General features: G+C 48.2%; 2 protein-coding genes across 2 annotated transcripts; both read right to left on the reverse strand.

Moving 5' to 3' along the window:
• Positions 1–9,627: 9,627 nt before the first annotated feature.
• C8R40DRAFT_1026078 (ribonuclease H-like domain-containing protein) lies at positions 9,628–10,020 on the reverse strand (the record flags this gene model as incomplete). Its single annotated transcript, XM_046223081.1, has 1 exon — positions 9,628–10,020. A coding segment is annotated over one exon (393 nt), but the record flags the coding sequence as incomplete, so codon positions are not given.
• Positions 10,021–14,967: 4,947 nt separating this feature from the next.
• Positions 14,968–17,042, reverse strand: C8R40DRAFT_1074275 (uncharacterized protein; the record flags this gene model as incomplete). The annotated part of the gene is made up of 8 exons (XM_046226689.1): positions 14,968–15,348; positions 15,412–15,587; positions 15,608–15,690; positions 15,824–15,975; positions 16,217–16,387; positions 16,470–16,546; positions 16,782–16,845; positions 16,938–17,042. The coding sequence occupies 8 exons, from the start codon at positions 17,040–17,042 to the stop codon at positions 14,968–14,970; spliced, it is 1,209 nt and encodes a 402-aa protein (XP_046080308.1).
• Between the last annotated feature and the right edge of the window lie 136 nt (positions 17,043–17,178).

The following is a 17,178-nucleotide window of genomic DNA, read 5'->3' on the forward strand; positions in this document are numbered from 1 at the left end:
CATTGCAGTGGGTTGTAGCGCACATTCACAGATGCAGGTACTAGCAGACTTCTGTGGTCGAAAGACATTGTCGGAGATGGTGGATTGGACAGAGAAGTAGAGAGTTGGCGCTGGAACAGCGGAACACCATGTCAAAACCGTAAATGCCCACGATACAATGTACGTACTGACTATTGCGCTTCATTGTATCTGTAGCGCTTGCAAAAAATTATTACCTTTATGTAATAAAAAGCATCCAGTACCAAGCAGGGTGCCGTCCACGACAGTGGAGCCTAGTGTTTATTTTACAAGCTCAAAATGTTGAACCCTTTCAGAGTCGGGGATTGCCACACTTGCAGCGCGCTAAAGGATCATTTACTACATGGCCAGACCTTCATTGAGCCCCAGGCTCATAGTGGCCGGATACACCCTCTTGTGCCCTGGCTAAGGATTTTGAAACATGAAGTAAAATATTGAAAATTGTACTGAGCATAAATTTTTCTTTGTACCATACTTTCATTTGAACAACATTGGCTCTGGGACCAGAATCCTCTTCCCAAAACAGCTCATTGATGTCATACCGAGGGAATATGCAACCAAGTGGATTTGAAAATTCACAAGGCAAGCAGGTTGAACATGTTAATGACCTCTTTGATTCTGAATAGTCAATTCAATTTACTTACAGTTTGGCAGGTTGAACTTGAGTGCAACGAGTGGCTTATCTACTGTAGAGTTTGTGGTGGTGCTGGTCAGACACCTTATCATTTGAGGCGCCATGAAAAAACATCCACACACAAGCCAATGGTGAATCAGTGGCAGGCCAGGATGGAGACTGATTCTCATCCTTCATTATTTCAGAGTGGGACAACAAATTCTCCTGCTGTTCCAGTCCAATCTATATATGATCTTGGGGCTACACATCTTTTTCAGTCACTTGGCAATCCTAATGCCTCTCATCAGCAGCTTCCTCCACTCTCGAGCTTCACACAAGATGATCAACTGCAGCCTCCTTCAGAAAACATTGACTGGAACCTTTTGGAGGATCTCCAACTTCAACTTGAATTTTCACGCTCTCGTGAAGAAGAAGGGATTCAAGCATTAAACAACTTCTTGCTAAATATCTTCGAGCATGGACCTGATAACATCAACAGTTTGACCTTGAACAGCCAGATGAGTCTAGTGATTCAGAGGATGGGAATAATCCTTCAAACAATCCTTCCATGAGAGGTACTGTCAACAGAAGTCATTCTACTTGTATCTAATAACACCACATACAGGTGAAGATGCTTTCAATCCTTACAACGGTCTCTTGAACAAACACCCACAGACAGATTTCTCCCACAAATCTCCTGAATGGTTTCCACGGCCAAACAGAATGGTGTGTGCAAACAATTTCATACTACAAGGCCATGCTTAACCATAATGATGTCATAAAGGCTTGTACACTTGACATACTCATGCATCTACCCCGTTCTGTGTTTTCTGTTCGACAATCGGAGCCATTCTTGGGGCTTCTCAGAGTTAATGGGATACAGGATGCTATGTTGGTCAAAACCATGAAGGATCTTGATGTGAAGTTGCAGGGCTTGTATGGCATACAGACATTTGGGTATAAAGGAGCCTTTGGACATACATATTATGTGAATAGCCTGGCCAATATTGTCTCCCAAGTATATTTTGTGATTCCAAGTAATTTTCAAAAGGTGCTTATCCCAGAGGTTCTTTTAAATTAAACGACTAAATGTCAAGTGTCAACCAACAGTTTACTCCCAGTTTCTACCACTATGTATATTGTATGTACCTGGTAACAAACAGTTTACTCTACTGTGCATCAGTATGGTGGTTTTAGAGAGTATACTATGCTCACCTCAGTTGATAGAAACACAACTGAGGAACTCTATGGCACCATGTCTGACCTACCTACTGTACAATGCAATGTAATAACACTGTTTACCTGTCAGACTGGGTTGTACATATGGGGTATTCCTCAACTGTTAAGATCATGTACACCGTGTAACCGTGCCAAGGCCACAAGGTGTCTAAGTGCGGAAGACGAGTGGGACAGTAGTGAAGTTATTAACAACACCGCCGTTATGCCGTTAGTCCCCGGAGATCGAGAGTATAGAGAGAGGAGCTAAGTAGCAGCCAAGTCGGAGCGGCAGTATCGCCGGTGACGAGGAGCGGACCAGAGGACGTTCAAGTCCTAAGGTCGAGTAGAACGTACTTCAAGGCGTTGAGCCTGAAGACTTAGAGAGGAGCTAAGCTGAGAAGGGAGATCTAAGTTGATAATTAAACTGAGGAACTACAGTAGCGTACAGGCAGTATTTATATCTATGGATCGGCGCATCGGTGCAGAGCGCTGGACTAACTACTAGGAGCTATACGAGTAGTACCTGCAGGGTAAAGTAAAAGACAATAAGGAGGAACTAGAACGAAGGGGTATGTGTAGCGAGAAAGAACAATAAGAAGAGATTACAATAAGAGTGGATCTTCGGAGTACCGAGCGGCGGAATGGAGGCCCGAGGCATGGACTTGACATCAACGTCAAGCACTATTTCTAGCTTCACAATACATATATAATTGAGGAGCAGAATAACAAGTATATAGATAGATAGATAGATAGATACGCGGCTCCGCCTAAGGCGGGGTCCCACGAGGGAACAGCCGGGCCCAACCACCTCTACTACAGTGAATGCTCATCCAACGCGGGACGGTAGACTGCAGAGAGAGAAGAGGGGGTAATGTACAGGAGATTAGACATATGAATTAGTAGTACATAAACGAGTCATCCTTCGTCAGAGTCCCCGTCGTCAGATACTGCCGAAGTGTCGAGGTGTTGATCAGTGCCTGTGTCTAAGTAGTACCGCCACCGGACCACAACGTCGTGGATGAATTTAGCGGTCGGTACAATTAGAGTCCAGTCAAAGATGAATGCTTTGAGGTAGTGTAAAGCGGTCGCGTCGGAGAAAACGGAGTTCACGGGGAGAGGTCGGAATTGTCCCATGGTGGCGATGAAGGTTGAACATAGAGAGATGATGCTCGGCAGTGAAGGGCATTGGAAAAGGATGTGCTGGGGGGTTTCCGGTAACGAGCTTGCCTCGTTTTTGTGTGAAAGAGAAAGGAAGGAATCTAATGTGCACTCCAACCAACCAATCTAATACACAATATGCGAGTTCACTGCTATCAAATTTATTTAATAGCAAGGGGTAGCGTTGGCAAAGGTTCCGCAAAGCTTTGAGAGCTAAGTAAGAAGCTTTGATCAATCAATTTGAATCGTTCTAAGGGTTCGATATATTCCTTTGATCAAGGTAGATTCAGCACGATTTGTGCTTTGGTTTGTATTGATCTGGGTATATCAAGAATTGGGGGTTTGAATCAAAGTAACTTAAAACCGAAACACACAGACCCCTCGGAGGGCTAGAACTATGTGCTGGCACAACCACACAGCGTGATTTGCCCTTAAGACCAACGACTGATCCTAAGTTCGAAGAATACCCAACAACTGGATAGACTTCTCGCAGTCACAAGGAGCAGAACACAACGTTCCTATACGCACAAGTGCCAGGCCCGAACGGCTGCTAACAAAGAGGTTTCAGTCTGGCGGGAGTGTGTCTTTCCTTTTTACGGATTAGCACTGCAACGTCGTCCCAAAATCACTTGTATTCCAGATACATCGGATCGCTATTTATACATACAGAATATAGAGTCGCATAGTACAATTAATTTAAAACAATAAACGTTCGGAACCGCAAGGAAACTTCTACACTCAGTCAGATACCATTTAATTTGAATCTACATGTCCTTATTTAGTCCATATTGGTTCCAAGATTCTAGTATACCTCCAAACATGGGTAGGTACTTCAATATTCATTTAATTTAATTGTTTTTAGAGAATGACTCGAGTAGTATTCAACTGTCATTGCTGTTCAACACTTACTTCGATCGTTTGTCATCTCGTCCGGAGGCAAATCAACTCTCCTCGATTCTAATCCTATCAATCTGATTCATCTGGATTAAACTAATTGCTTCTCTCTTTCAACAGACACCCATTGTGCCTATACTCTATCAAGGGAGTTACGCATAGTATTCATTTAATTGCATTCTTCAATGTTTTCTACGTCAGGACTCTTTGACATTCATTTGATATGTCTTCGGAGCCTCGCAGTCTTTCGATTGTTCTTCTAGTCATTTTACTCAACCATGCAACTTGATTGGTCTATTAGACTAAATCGCAGTCCTTTAGATTAATGCATGATCTTGTTCTAGAAGGAGTATTTGATAATTCCTGAGTTCTAGAAAGTCATTTCGAGTCAATCCTCGGTTCATGGTCACTTGAGTAAGTTCTTCCAAACTCCTGCCAGTGTAAGGTCCAATAAGAATACCCTTGGTATGTCATACATGAATGGTCATCCTTCGGATGTAGTCCGAGTCTGGTATAATCCTGCTTGACAAACAGGTAGACTGCTATCCGTAGGTAGTATCAGGGATGGGTAAACTAACCAACTTGTGGTAGTATGGGTATATGGTCCCTTCAACTTATTAGACTGATTCAGTATTGACTTTGACTGTCAATCTGGGTCTCAATTACAGTCCTCTTGATACGAATCTATACGTGAAAATGTCACAATTCACAACATAAACGTCTAGCCAAAATTTAGGCGTGTCACCGGTTGATGGTTGCATGCACAGCACAGTCGAATCCATTGTTCTGTAGTTGTTAGGATGCGAAGTGGTGAGGGAGAGCCTCGAAATACTTGGGGAGTGAGGTCCCCACAGAGTAGCTTGGTGATAGTGCGATGATGAGAGTGAATGGAGACTTGCGTGAGATAATGACAAAGTCCAATAAGCTGAGCCTTCACCGGGCCTTCCTCTTTCAGTTCCAGGCGGTAATGAAGCAGGGACAGTTTGGACCATGAGTCGATGTGAGTTTGGAGTTCAGATTTAGTGAAGAAATCGACAGCCTTAATGAGGTTGTCGATTCGGTCACCATCAAGAGCATGGAGTGGAGGGAGACGGTGGCTCCCTGGGAGGTGGGCAATAGCAAAGTGTTAAGATCATGTACACTGTGTAACCGTGCCAAAGCTACAAGGTGTCTAAGTGCGGAAGACAAATGGGACAGTAGTGAAGTTATTAACAACACCGCCGTTACGCCGTTAGTCCCTGGAGAGCGAGAGTAGAGAGAGAGGAGCTAAGTAGCAGCCAGGTCGGAGCGGCGGTATCGCCGGTGACGAGGAGCGAACCAGAGAACGTCTAAGTCCTAAGGTTATAGTAGAGAGTACTTCAAAGCGGAGAGCCTGAAGACTTAGAGGAGCACAGAGTTAAGGAGGGAATCTAAGTCGATAATTAAACTGAGGAACTACAGTAGCGTACAGGCAGTATTTATATCTACGGAACGGCGCATTGGTGCGGAGCGCCAGACTAACTACTAGGAGCTATATGAGTAGTACCTGCAGGGTAGAGTGAAAGACAATAAGGAGAGACTAGAACGAAAGAGTAAAAGACAATAATGAGAGACTAGAACGAAAGGATATGTGTAGCGAGAAAGAACAATAGGAAGAGATTACAATAAGGAATGGATCTTTGGAATCCCGAGCGGCGGAATGGAGGCCCGCGGCATGGACTTGACACAAAGTCTAAGTCTGAGAGCCAGCAAGGGGAGCCTGAGTTACGAAGCTTGACGTTCTCTTCAAGGGCTAGTGAGGCATAATGGGTGTTGGGAAGGTCCATGAGGTATTTGAGGTATTGGAGGCAGAGGGTTGTACGACGGGTGCGGATGGGCATTATTCCTGTTTCGGTGTAGAGTGGTGTGATGACTGAGTTGTTTGACAAGCCAAGCATGCGGCGAAGGAATCAGATTTGTATGTCCTCCAAGATCTGCAGCAGGCCGGCATCAGTATCAGGCATGACCTCGCAGCCGTTGGTCAAGTGGCAGTCCACTAAGGCAATGTACAGCTGCCTGGTGACAGCGGGAGGCATCCAGCAATTCCCAACGAGGAGGTCACAACCTGTGATTGCACGTGCAGAGCCAATAGCAGAGTCGCGTTTTTTGGTATAGTGGGAGGTGAAGATATTGCAATGGGTGGATTGGAAGAAGGTGCCGATGTAACGGACTACGTCGCGGAATTTAAGGATCTCTGCTGAGAGTGTGAAGTGGGGGAGGACATGAGGCAGGTGACCGAAAATCATGACCCATGATTTGTCTGCACTTATCTTGAGAGCATTGTTGTGGCACCAACTCTCAAAAGAATCAAGATGGTGTTGAAGCCCAGCTTGACCACAGGGGATGAGTACGATGTCGTCCGCATGTTTGACTGTTGCAAGCTCCACGTCCTCAGGGTCAAAGGACAGGTTGAAGGTGGAGAGGAATATGTTCCAGAGAGTGGGTGAGGAGGGATCACCCATAAGGACACCACTGAATGCATGGAAGTTTTCAGACAGTTGACCGTCGTGGGCGATGGTGTAAGTCATTTGGTTGTACAGTGACCGAAGTCAGTCAAAGTACTTGCCAGTAAGGCCTGCATCAGAGAGTTTGTTCCATAAGGAACTCTGGTTAGTAGAGGGAAATGCGTTGGAGATATCAATAAAGGCAGCGTAGATGGTTTCGCCTCAAGAGCGCGCTTTCTCAATGATAGTGCGCAGAATGAAGGCGTTGTTGTTGGTGCGAAACCCCTCCCAGAAGCCGTTTTGAGAAGGCAGGATGTGTAAGACCTGGGTCAAAATAGGTCTTAGGGTAGGTTTGGTATATGAAGTTTTATGTTGTAGCGTGCTAGGAGCAGGCTGGAGCTCGAAGGGAGCTACGAGAACCGCGACCGAGGACGGGAATGACCTAGTAGTGCCTGGAACGACGAAATGATGACCCTTGAGGGGGTTCCTAGGAGGTCCAGGGAGGTCCCTAAGGTGTAGGGAGGTTAAGGAAGAGTGCGGGACTGTATGGTATTGCGTAGTAGGAGTTGTACTCGCTAGAACGTCAATATAGGATCGAGTAGGTCGTATATGCAACTGGGTCTCGAGAGTGTAAGCTCCCGAGAAGGGATATGCCAGGGAGGGTAGGTCCCTGGGGGCTGGGCTTGAGGATGGACGTCCTCGAGTGTGGGAGGTGGTAACGGAGAAGCAATACGTAGTTCGACGTGAGGGGTAGCTTCGACGTTACCTAGATCGAGGTCCCGAAGCTTACGAAGTAGCTAGGGAGCTCTGGGAGGTTTGGGGAAGGATAGCTCACCAAAGCGGGTAGGCGTTGGGGAGCTTTAGTAATGTTCGAGGGAGCTCGGAGACTCACTCGGAAGGCTTAGACTTGAAGTGAAAGCGTATATTCGATCGTATAGACGATCAGAGAGACAGTAGACAGAAGTAGAGAGAAACAGAGGTAGAGAAACAGAGAGTAAAGAGAAATCCGTATGGTTAGCAGGTACAAAGGGACAGGGACTGGACCTATGCAAAAGGGTGTGTGTTCAAAATATACCAAGCTGGGGATCCTTAGGATATATGAGTACTTATATAGACAGGAGGAAAGGATCAGGGGAACATTGTGTGAAGTGGACACCTAAAGGGGATGATCTAAAATATATGGGAATAGGCTGATGGGTGCGTGGACGAGTTCCCGGGTCTGTCAAGCGGTGGCGGTTGTGGAGGTATCGGGTTCTCGGGTACGGTTTGAGGAGGTTTCGAGATGGCGTCTAGGGAGGGAGGGGAGGTTCCCACGAGGCAAGAAGGAGGTTCGGGGTGTTACTTGGAATGGAAGGGAGGAGTACTGCGTTGTGGCTTGGAGCCAGCGCATGACAGGATGGTGTGAGAGTGCTCGAGAGCCCGGCACAGTTTATGATGGACCAGCAGGGAAGCGAATTTGAGAACACAGCTCTCGAGGGCAATGGCCTGGTAGTTGCAGGTCTTAGACGCATCTTTACCGGGTTTGGCAAGGGCAATGATGGTGGAGAAGAGCCATGAGGAAGGAATATCTCGTTGTTCGATGGCACGCTGGAAAAGAGGAGGAGTCGATCATTGTCAATGTCGATGAGGAGGTCGTAGGTGGCAGCATCCACACCGACGGAGTTGGAGTGGGTGGTACATTTTAGGTATGATTTAATGGATGCAATGTCTTCGACACATAAGGGGTCATTGAAGACAGGATGAGTTGCAGGAGGTGAAGGGAAAGGAATTCGATGGGCGCGAGCGTCCTCTGCAGCGGTATGTGCAGGGTCGACGGATGACTTCGTGGGATCGGGGGGGTTCATACGAGGGATGAAAGTCTCTGTAATTTGTTGCAGGGAGACCTTGGGAGTTGGAGGGGCGGTGCGGCAGATATCATTGTAATATCGCCAGAATGTGGCACTCCCGGCACTGGCTGCATTGGACAATTTGAGTCAAATTATGTCTTGTTGTGTGCGTTTATGGCTGCGGCCTCAATGTGAGGCTGGGTGGAGGGGGAGAGGGGTGTGTTGTAGTTGAGGTGCAGGTTCAGGGGGGAGTTCAGGCAGGGAGGTGGAGACCTTTGGGATGTTGGAGAGAGTGGGAGGAGCAGGGAGGGATAGAAAATCTAGGGAAGAGAGAGGGATGGGTAATGGGAGGTTTGATCCTAACTTGGCCAGGTTATCTGTGTCATGCCCTGACCGCAACCAGACCAACCCCAGCATCAGCCCACACGTTCTCACATTCCTGACTCTCCTTGCACCTCCCCAAGACATCCCTGAGGCAGTACGCACCTCCCCAAGACAGTACCACCACCCCCTGAAAACGTCCGGACAACCATCCCAACACGCGTACGAAACCCTCCGACACCAGCCCCATTAAGTACCAATCTCGATCGCCTGCCTCTCTCAATTATCTGCCTCATGCTCCCTAGGTTCTGATGTTCCCTTGTTCACTTCCCGTACCTATTTAAGTAGCTCCGCAACATCCCCAAGCCCCAGCTTGGTATATTTTGAACACACACCCTTTACATAGGTCCAGTCCCTGTCCCTTTGTACCTGCTACCTATATGGAATTCTCTTTACTCTCTGTTTCTCTACCTCTGTTTCTCTTTACTCTCGTCTATTGTCTCTCTGATCGTCTATACGATCGAATATACGCTTTCACTTCAAGTCTAAGCCTTCCGAGTGAGTCTCCGAGCTCCCTCGAACATTACTAAAGCTCCCCAACGCCTACCCGCTTTGGTGAGCTATCCTTCCCCAAACCTCCCAGAGCTCCCTAGCTACTTCGTAAGCTTCGGGACCTCGATCTAAGTAACGTCGAAGCTACCCCTCACGTCGAACTACGTATCGCTTCTCCGTTACCACCTCCCACACTCGAGGACGTCCATCCTCAAGCCCAGTCCCCAGGGACCTACCCTCCCTGGCATATACCTTCTCGGGAGCTTACACTCTTGAGACCCATTCACATCTACGACCTACTTGATCCTATATTGACGTTCTAGCGAGTACAACTCCTACTACGCAATATCGTACGGGGTCCCGCACTCTTACTTAACCTCCCTGGACCTCCTAGGAACACCCTCAAGGGTCATCATCTCGTCTTCCAGCCACTACTAAGTCATTCCCGTCCTCGGTCGCGGTTCCCGTAGCTCCCTTCGAGCTCCAGCCTGCTCCTAGCACGCTACAACATAAACCTTCATATACCAAAATCTACCCTAAGACCTATTCTGACCCAGGTCTTACAATCTGCAGCGTTGTTGTGAGCGTTGTTTGAGTGACCATGAACATGGTGGAATATGACAGGTGCTTCCCTCGAGGCCAACCAGAGGCTGATGGCATGCAGGATGTCCCCATTAGTGCAGGTCCAATTAGATTGGGCTTCTTTTGGTGCATGGTAGACGATAGAACAGATAGCGTATTCCGAGTCCGAGAAGATTTCGACGCGGCATTTCGAGTGGGATTTTTGGAGCGCAATGAGGACAGCGACGAGTTCCCCGTGGTTGTTGGTCTGCTTCCCGGTGACACGTGCGGCGGTGTTCAGTGGATGGGATGGGTTGCCAAAGAAAACGCCAGACCCGGAATGGGCATGCGGTTGACCCATGTTGCAGCATGAGCCATCTGTGTAAATTTTGAGGGGGGGGAAAGGGAGTAACGTATGCGAGGCATGGCCATATAGTCTGAGCAGTTGAGAGACGTGAGAGCGAGGTTCAGAGTGGAGGATCCTGTCCTGGAGAAAGTCAGTGTCAGTGAGTAATGGGAGGTGGATCACGGGTCTGTGAGGGCGTGCTCTGATAGAGTCTTGCATTGAAGAGGTACCCGGGGCAATAATGTTGAGGGTGGTTGGGGAATGGTCAGACCATTTTGTTTTGGGGCTCACATTAAGGTCGGACACAAAAGGGAGGAGAAATGGAGTAATTATGAAGTAGTCTATTACTGTAGTTAAGGTAATGGGGAGACCCTGGCAATCGCGACGGTGTTGGAAGGATGTGGAGGAAGAATGAGTACCAGACACCGTGGAGCAGCCGTTGAGAATTGTGAGCTGGTGGTCATTGCAAAGAGCGAGGAGAAGTCTGCCTCGTGTTGACACGGTTAAATCGGAGGATACTCGATCCGGGTGTCCGGAGTGAGGTAATAATTCTCCGATTCAGGCATTAATGTCACCTCCCATAATGGACGGTGTATTGCGTTACATGAGAACTTGTGTGTTTTCGACAAATGCATCCCAGGGATCATTGTCAGACCAGTCACGTCAGTTAGTGCGTGAGGACTCAGGAGGGATGTATACATTACGGATTAGTGTGCCATTCACATCAACGACAAGTAAGTCAGGACTCGAGAGGTCCTGATGAAGGCGGCAGTGTAGGTTGTTGCGGACAAGAGTAGCAACACCACCCCACGGGTTCTCAAGGTCATTATCAAGATGGCGGCGGTTACGGACAAAAGATGTGAAGCCTGGTGGGGTTTTCATGCAAGTCTCTGACTGGAGACGGGTTTCTTGTAAAAGGATAACATCAGCTGATTTGAAGAGGTTGAGGAATTCAGAGGAGAGGAAGTTGAGTAGATAGCGACCATTTATGTTCCAGCTCATAATTTTGAGGTGAGGGTGGTGTGTAGTCAAGGGGGGAGTGGTACGAGCAGTACAAGGATCATCATTAGGTGTATGTAAAGGTACAGGATTAAGAGTGTGTGAAGTAGGAGGGGAGGATGATGGATATGGAGAGGGATGGGCTGATCTAACGAACGATACTCTCTTCTGAAATAAACGTCAATAAACACTGCTGCGGGTTATGGAGACATCAAATATCTCCGGGATATTAGGTTGATGAGTTTTCCATGTTCACATGAAGGTGTTGAGGGATGTGTCAGAGAAGGACAGGCGTACGACGTACGAACCATCCTCATTTGCATCCAAATGTTCCGCTAGGTCCGGTAGTGGAAGGGAGGCTCCACGTGCAGCAAAGAAAGGTTGACAGTGACCAATCATGGCGATGATAGCGGCAGATGAGGTCGGGAGAGCCCACCGAGCCGGTGCCAGCAAGATAGCAGAGGGAGAATGGCCAGAGTGATGTTGTGAGGAGATGCGAGGAACCTTGGAGGGAGAGCGCACTGTGGGTTTGTGCTCAGAACGTGCGCATTTGTGGATAGCAGGGACTGGGAGGGATGGGCCGTCGGTGATGCGAGAGAGAAGGTCGGGGCAGGTTCCAGTTAGGGCCATGAAGTCGGAAGTAGAACCCAAGGGCTCAGGTGTAAGGGTAGAGAGGGAGGGAGGTGAGGCAGAGGGAGATGGGAGAAGTGTGAGCGAGGGTTGCAAGTTGTGGTTGAAATCATTGAGGAACATGGTGAAATCTGATTGAAGTTTGTTCAGTGCTGTCAAAAGTTGAGTCAACGTGGATTGGTCTAGGGTCAGTAGCTGGTGTAAGTGGATGAAGTTCCATTCCATCCAAAGGTCTCGATCCCCAGCCTTTTCTTTGGGAGGATGTTTGTCCAGCTTGAAATCGGGGGGATACAGAAGGTCGGGGAACGACGATTCTCTCTGAACGGTCGCCGGCACCCTTTTCTTCCCTTTCTGCGCAGAGGTGAAACAACCGTCTTGGCCAGCTGGGCGTTCCAGTGGTTTAGATGGTAACTTCAAGGAGGGTGCCCCCTTTGCAGCTGGTTTAGACACCACAAGGCCGCCTGCAGCTGCGAAACCGTCATGGGATTGAGAGGAGAATGCACGAGATGATGACGGGCTTAGAAGAGGGGGGTGGGAAGAGAGTCCAGCGTTTTGAAAGTGAATCACTCCGTTGGCATTGTTGAGGCAAATGATTGCAGGTTGGGAGCTGGATTTAGGGCGCAAAGAGATAAATGACCTGAGCTGCTGTTCTCGTGTAGAGGCAGGTCCGAGAGAGTGCTGGCTCGGGACAGTGGGAGGAGGTTGGGCATCGCTGACTCCGATGTCGACTTGGTCATTAGGGATGAGTTCAGAACTGAGGGCCTCGTCACACAGAGGTTCGCCTGTACTTGAGGGGGAGCCAAGGCTGACTCCATCAGTGTCGTCGATTTCGAAGGAATCCCCAAGGTAATAGGGGCCCAAGGGGTTCTCCAGCCAGCTAATGTCACCCATCGACAAGAGGCTAACACTGCGGAGGAGGGGGATTTCTGCGAGGGGTAGTGGACTGCATTGAGAGGTTAAAGGGAGTTATGAGGTAGAGTCGGGAGAGGTAGATTGATTTTCAGAGCGAAAGCGAGGAGGGGATATCGAGGGACTTTCTTGAAACCGGTTGAGCTGCTGAAGTCAGGTGCTGCCTTGTAGGTGGGTAGCGTACAGTAGACAAGTATGATATAAAGTAATACAAGTGTACAGTGCTTTGAGGAGGCGAGGATGACGAAAAACTGTTAAGCGCCGGAGAGATGATGGTGGTTATACTGCCATATATGAGCCTAAAGCCTGCATTGTAGTGCACAAGTCCAAATCCTGTGGAGGAGCAAAGCAAGTGACAAATAGGGGTTTGGGGGCTTGCCGCCAACAAGCCATGAACCCGGCTGGAGTGCGGTGCGAGCTTTGCGAGCCACCGTGGCATAGGCACAGGTTCTAAAGCTTGTTGCCTACTACTTTTTTATTTATTTTTTAAACTCTTCATTAACCGCAAGTAAGTAAGTCTAGGTACTAAGGCGCGGGGAGTCACGGAAACAAATAAGTAATATCCTTGTCTGTTGCCTTTCTCCATTCTTCTGATATGGGTACACCTTGATTGGGTCCCTGCGTGGTGGTAGAGCTGTGGGTCGTAGGGTTGTTCGGTATGTATTTGTAGTGTATAAAGTAGTGTTCAGCCAGCAAAATGGCCTGATAAAGGAAAAGGAAAGTTTTCACACTCTGCCCGTGTAAGGAGAATAACCGTTAGGGAAAACCAAGTCCACATTGCAGGCGTATCTGCTCTGTGGCCTATCTGGCTCTTGCTGGACTTGGGCAGCTAACCTGTTACATCTCCTGCAACAGGAAAGCCAAAACCCACGCTAGCAAGTTGTGAGCTTGCCGCACCAACGGTCTCGGGTTTTGTGTTTCGGCTAGTAGGTGGTGGTATGGTATAGGTTGTGTTTGTTATATCTTGGTATCGGAGTTGTCGGAGTCTATGACCTCCTCCCTCCAATCAGCTTCCGGAGTCATTTCTTCCCCGGTTGGGCCATGGAACATGACTTCAAGTTCCTCCCCGATGCCCAGTGGTGTGTACGTTGGTGCTTCAGTGATTGGGCGCTGTTTTCCTGTTTTAGTGAATGCCCCACTTTCTTCCAGGAACTCTGTGAGGGCCTCAATTCCTTCCTCCGTTCCAAGTATCTCTTTCAAGCAGATATCATCCAATGCTTTCCTGAGTATGTGCCGAAAGTTGTCATATCGAGGGCAGGCACGTAATATGTGTTTGCGGGTCTGCAGATCTTCGCCACAAGGGCAGTTAATGTTCTCACCAGGTACAAACTGAGCATAGTATTTGCCTAGGAAGGCATGGCCTGTCCGACATTGTGTTAGTCATCCGAACACTTCCCTTGGTGTTTCCTTCAGCCGCTTTGTTGGTTTTAGGGAGGGTGGGAGCTGGTTGGCAATTGCGAAACGCCCATAGGTTGACCGTGATTCCCATTTCTTCTTCCATTCTCTCTCTGCCTGCACCTTATTTAACTGCAGAGCATTTGATCATGACCTCCCCCACATTGCCTCATTTTTCCGTTCTGTTCCCATTTTGGCTAGGAAGTCAGCACGTTCATTGCCGATTATACCTATGTGGCTCGGCACCCATGCCACTTCAACTGAATGTAGTGGGTCAGAGTCCAGAAACTCCACTACTTTTCGGTAGAAGTTAGAGCAATACACTTGGCCTGGCTTGGGAGAGGTGTCGAATATTGAGTCGATGCTTGAAGCGCTATCTGTGAAGAATTGCCAGTGAGTGATAGAGTCATCTTGGGAGGACATATTTGCTGCAAGGCCCGCAGCATAGCTGAGTGCAACAATCTCCCCATCATATGCTCCTGCATGAAAGCCCAGCCCAATGCTTCGGCTGAACATTTCTATATTATTCTGATAGGCCACTAGTCCCGCACATGCTCTCCGTATACGGCGGATGGGTTTCAAAGACCCATCTGTATATATACACAGGTTTTTTGAATGTGATTGAAGGATACTTAGCTTTGTTTTGTGTTCTTGGACTTGTTTGTGCATTCTCTTCTTCTTGTCTTCCTCTTTCCCTTTAGGTGGTGGTGGGATAAAGCGGAGTCGGTTTCCAAAGTCTGATCCCACCCTTCGCCATTGTGGTGTGGAGAAGGGAAGGAGGCGTTCGTCGCTAGAGTTGGTGAGGCGCGCAATGTTCTGGAGTTGGGTTGTGCGGCTTTCTGTTGCCTACTACTTGAGTTGAATACTCTCTCTTCGACGGAGCCGCGTATCTATCTATTTATCTCTCTTAGATGCGTCCTTACGGTTTTAAACCGTGAGAAATTCGCAGGAGATGGAAGTAAAGTTTCAAAGTTCGGCGTGTCGACTTCGATTGTCCCCAACTGTAGCTCTCGGACGACGACTAGTCTTCGTATCAACTTTGACATACTCAGGACCATTGAATGCTTAACTGCCCTGACCTCCTTGCGCGCATTGACTCCCTTGACCTCCTGGATTACTGCTACATCCACCTACACCTACACCAAATGCCTGGCTTGATCCAATTGCAATGAGGCTGGAACTATGATGGGAATTGGGATTGGGAGCGGAAGTAGTGGAAGTAGTGGTAGTGAAAGAAGCACGAAACCCAACCATCCCACCCAACCCCGGACCGATATCTCTTCCGAGATTGCCCAACCCAGTACCGATTCCTCCAAGACCAATGCTGCTGCTCTTACTGTTAGTGGTACTGTGATTAGATGAATTCGGATCTGGGGTACTGGAGGTTCTGGGAGTAGGCGAATTCGTCCGAGAGCCTTGCGGATGATGTGTCGTGCCTGAAAGCGCCTGTTGTCACACAGTTGATGTCGATGAAGCATCTATTTGTTCTTTCCTCGTCCCAACACGCACATATGCCTTACCCAAAGTCTGTAACGCCACAGCCGTCAACACAGCCTTTTCCCTCCCAATACCACTCGTATCTTCATCTAACTCCAAAACCATATCACACACCTCCCTCAACACCTCCTCAACCGCTAACTTCGCATACTTAAACAGTGCCTGTAACCCCTTCCCCGCAGCCTGTTCTGTTCTTCCCATTTCTGACGCTCGGCAGGTGTGAGGTTTCCGGTTGCCTGAATTTGGTCGAAGATGGATTTGGGGTCAAGGGCAGCACGGAGGGTTGATATGCTGTGAGACGGATTAGTGATTAGATATTGGGTATACGGGGGGAAAAGGAAATACGAGGGAGATAGATAAGAAAAGAAGAACAAACGAGCCTTTTTCCCAGTCCTCTCCTCCTTGTTTGCTTTTTCCTCCTCACTAATCACAGGTTTCCCTTCCCTTCCTCACTCCATGCCTCCTCCTCAGCCCCCTGAAACGCCGCCTCGCCAAACTAATATGTCCTATAACACCCACGAATCTCTCCCCACCGAAAATCTTCTCAAATACTTCTTCCGGGTCGACCCGCTTTCCCTAGCGCCGAATTCGTTGTACTTTAAGCGGAGGGCGGAGACAGAGAGTGTCTGTTATGCGATGGATATGGATTGAAAGTGCTCGGAGGCGTGCGGGTCAGAGGGTTTTTCGTCGTGGTGGTGCCTCCATACTGCCATTACTAGAGAGAGTTTATACGCGTCTCTGTGAGTTGAAGTCTTCCTCTCTTTTCGTTCTTTGCGAGTCTGACGATCAGTTATAGAACAGATGTCAGAGAACTTACTGTGATTTTGATTGGGGAAGGGCAATTAATATCTTGAGATGGTGAATGTGACCCGATCATCCCCTTTGACCATTCTCGTTTGTCTTTGATCGCTTTCTTTCCATATAAAAGTGATAATGATTTCAACCCGAGTAGGGTCAACTTCCGCTGGCATACGCCACATCGCGGACGCTAGTCAGGTTAATCTCGTCCAGATACTCAACACTATTTTGGTCCAGAACGGGATCGACGATGCATCTACTGCGGTGCTTACTCTTGCTCCCATTGTAGCCGCAGCTAGCAGCTCTTCCGATACTCCCTTGTCTTCCTTTCGATCGGGGGCTGATGACTCTACAATGGTACATCAGGATTACATCCCCCCTTCGACGTCGCAGCTCGATCACCCCGTTGTTCACGGATGACTCGAGAAACATATATCTGCTGTGGATGAATACACTCATAATTCAAAGTATCGTTAGGACCAGATTGAAAGAGCAACTAAGCATAGACTTTAAGACCATGTGTAAGACGCGTGGCCCATTTGTACCGGTTTTACAGTTGAAATATCTGGAAGGTACATACTTACTTGGAGGAAGTAGATCGGACCCGGTTGGATTGACTGACTTCGCCTCAGTCATACGTGCAGACCTCTAGGAAAGAATTTCAGCCAAAGACAATCATACAATATTATTGACTCAATGCTCCCTAGTGGTATTCATTAGATATAATCGACACAAGTCACCTTACCACCTGCCTTCCCATATCGTTGCCGGTAGACTACCACCTTTGCGGGTCCGATATGCGGTAGAAACCTGTAGAACCAGTGTAGAACCCTGGTAAATTCCATCAAAACGTACGATAGAATCTGGATTTAGATTTTCCCGGCCCGCAACAAGTCAATTCGTGGTCATTTTCCCTCCGTCAGCGGGGGAAGTCTCCGTGCCTTGGTCTTTTATTAAATACATAACCACAGATATGATATT

Source organism: Lentinula edodes, assembly GCF_021015755.1.
Source record: "Lentinula edodes strain Le(Bin) 0899 ss11 chromosome Unknown C8R40scaffold_58, whole genome shotgun sequence".
Taxonomy (NCBI): domain Eukaryota; kingdom Fungi; phylum Basidiomycota; class Agaricomycetes; order Agaricales; family Omphalotaceae; genus Lentinula; species Lentinula edodes.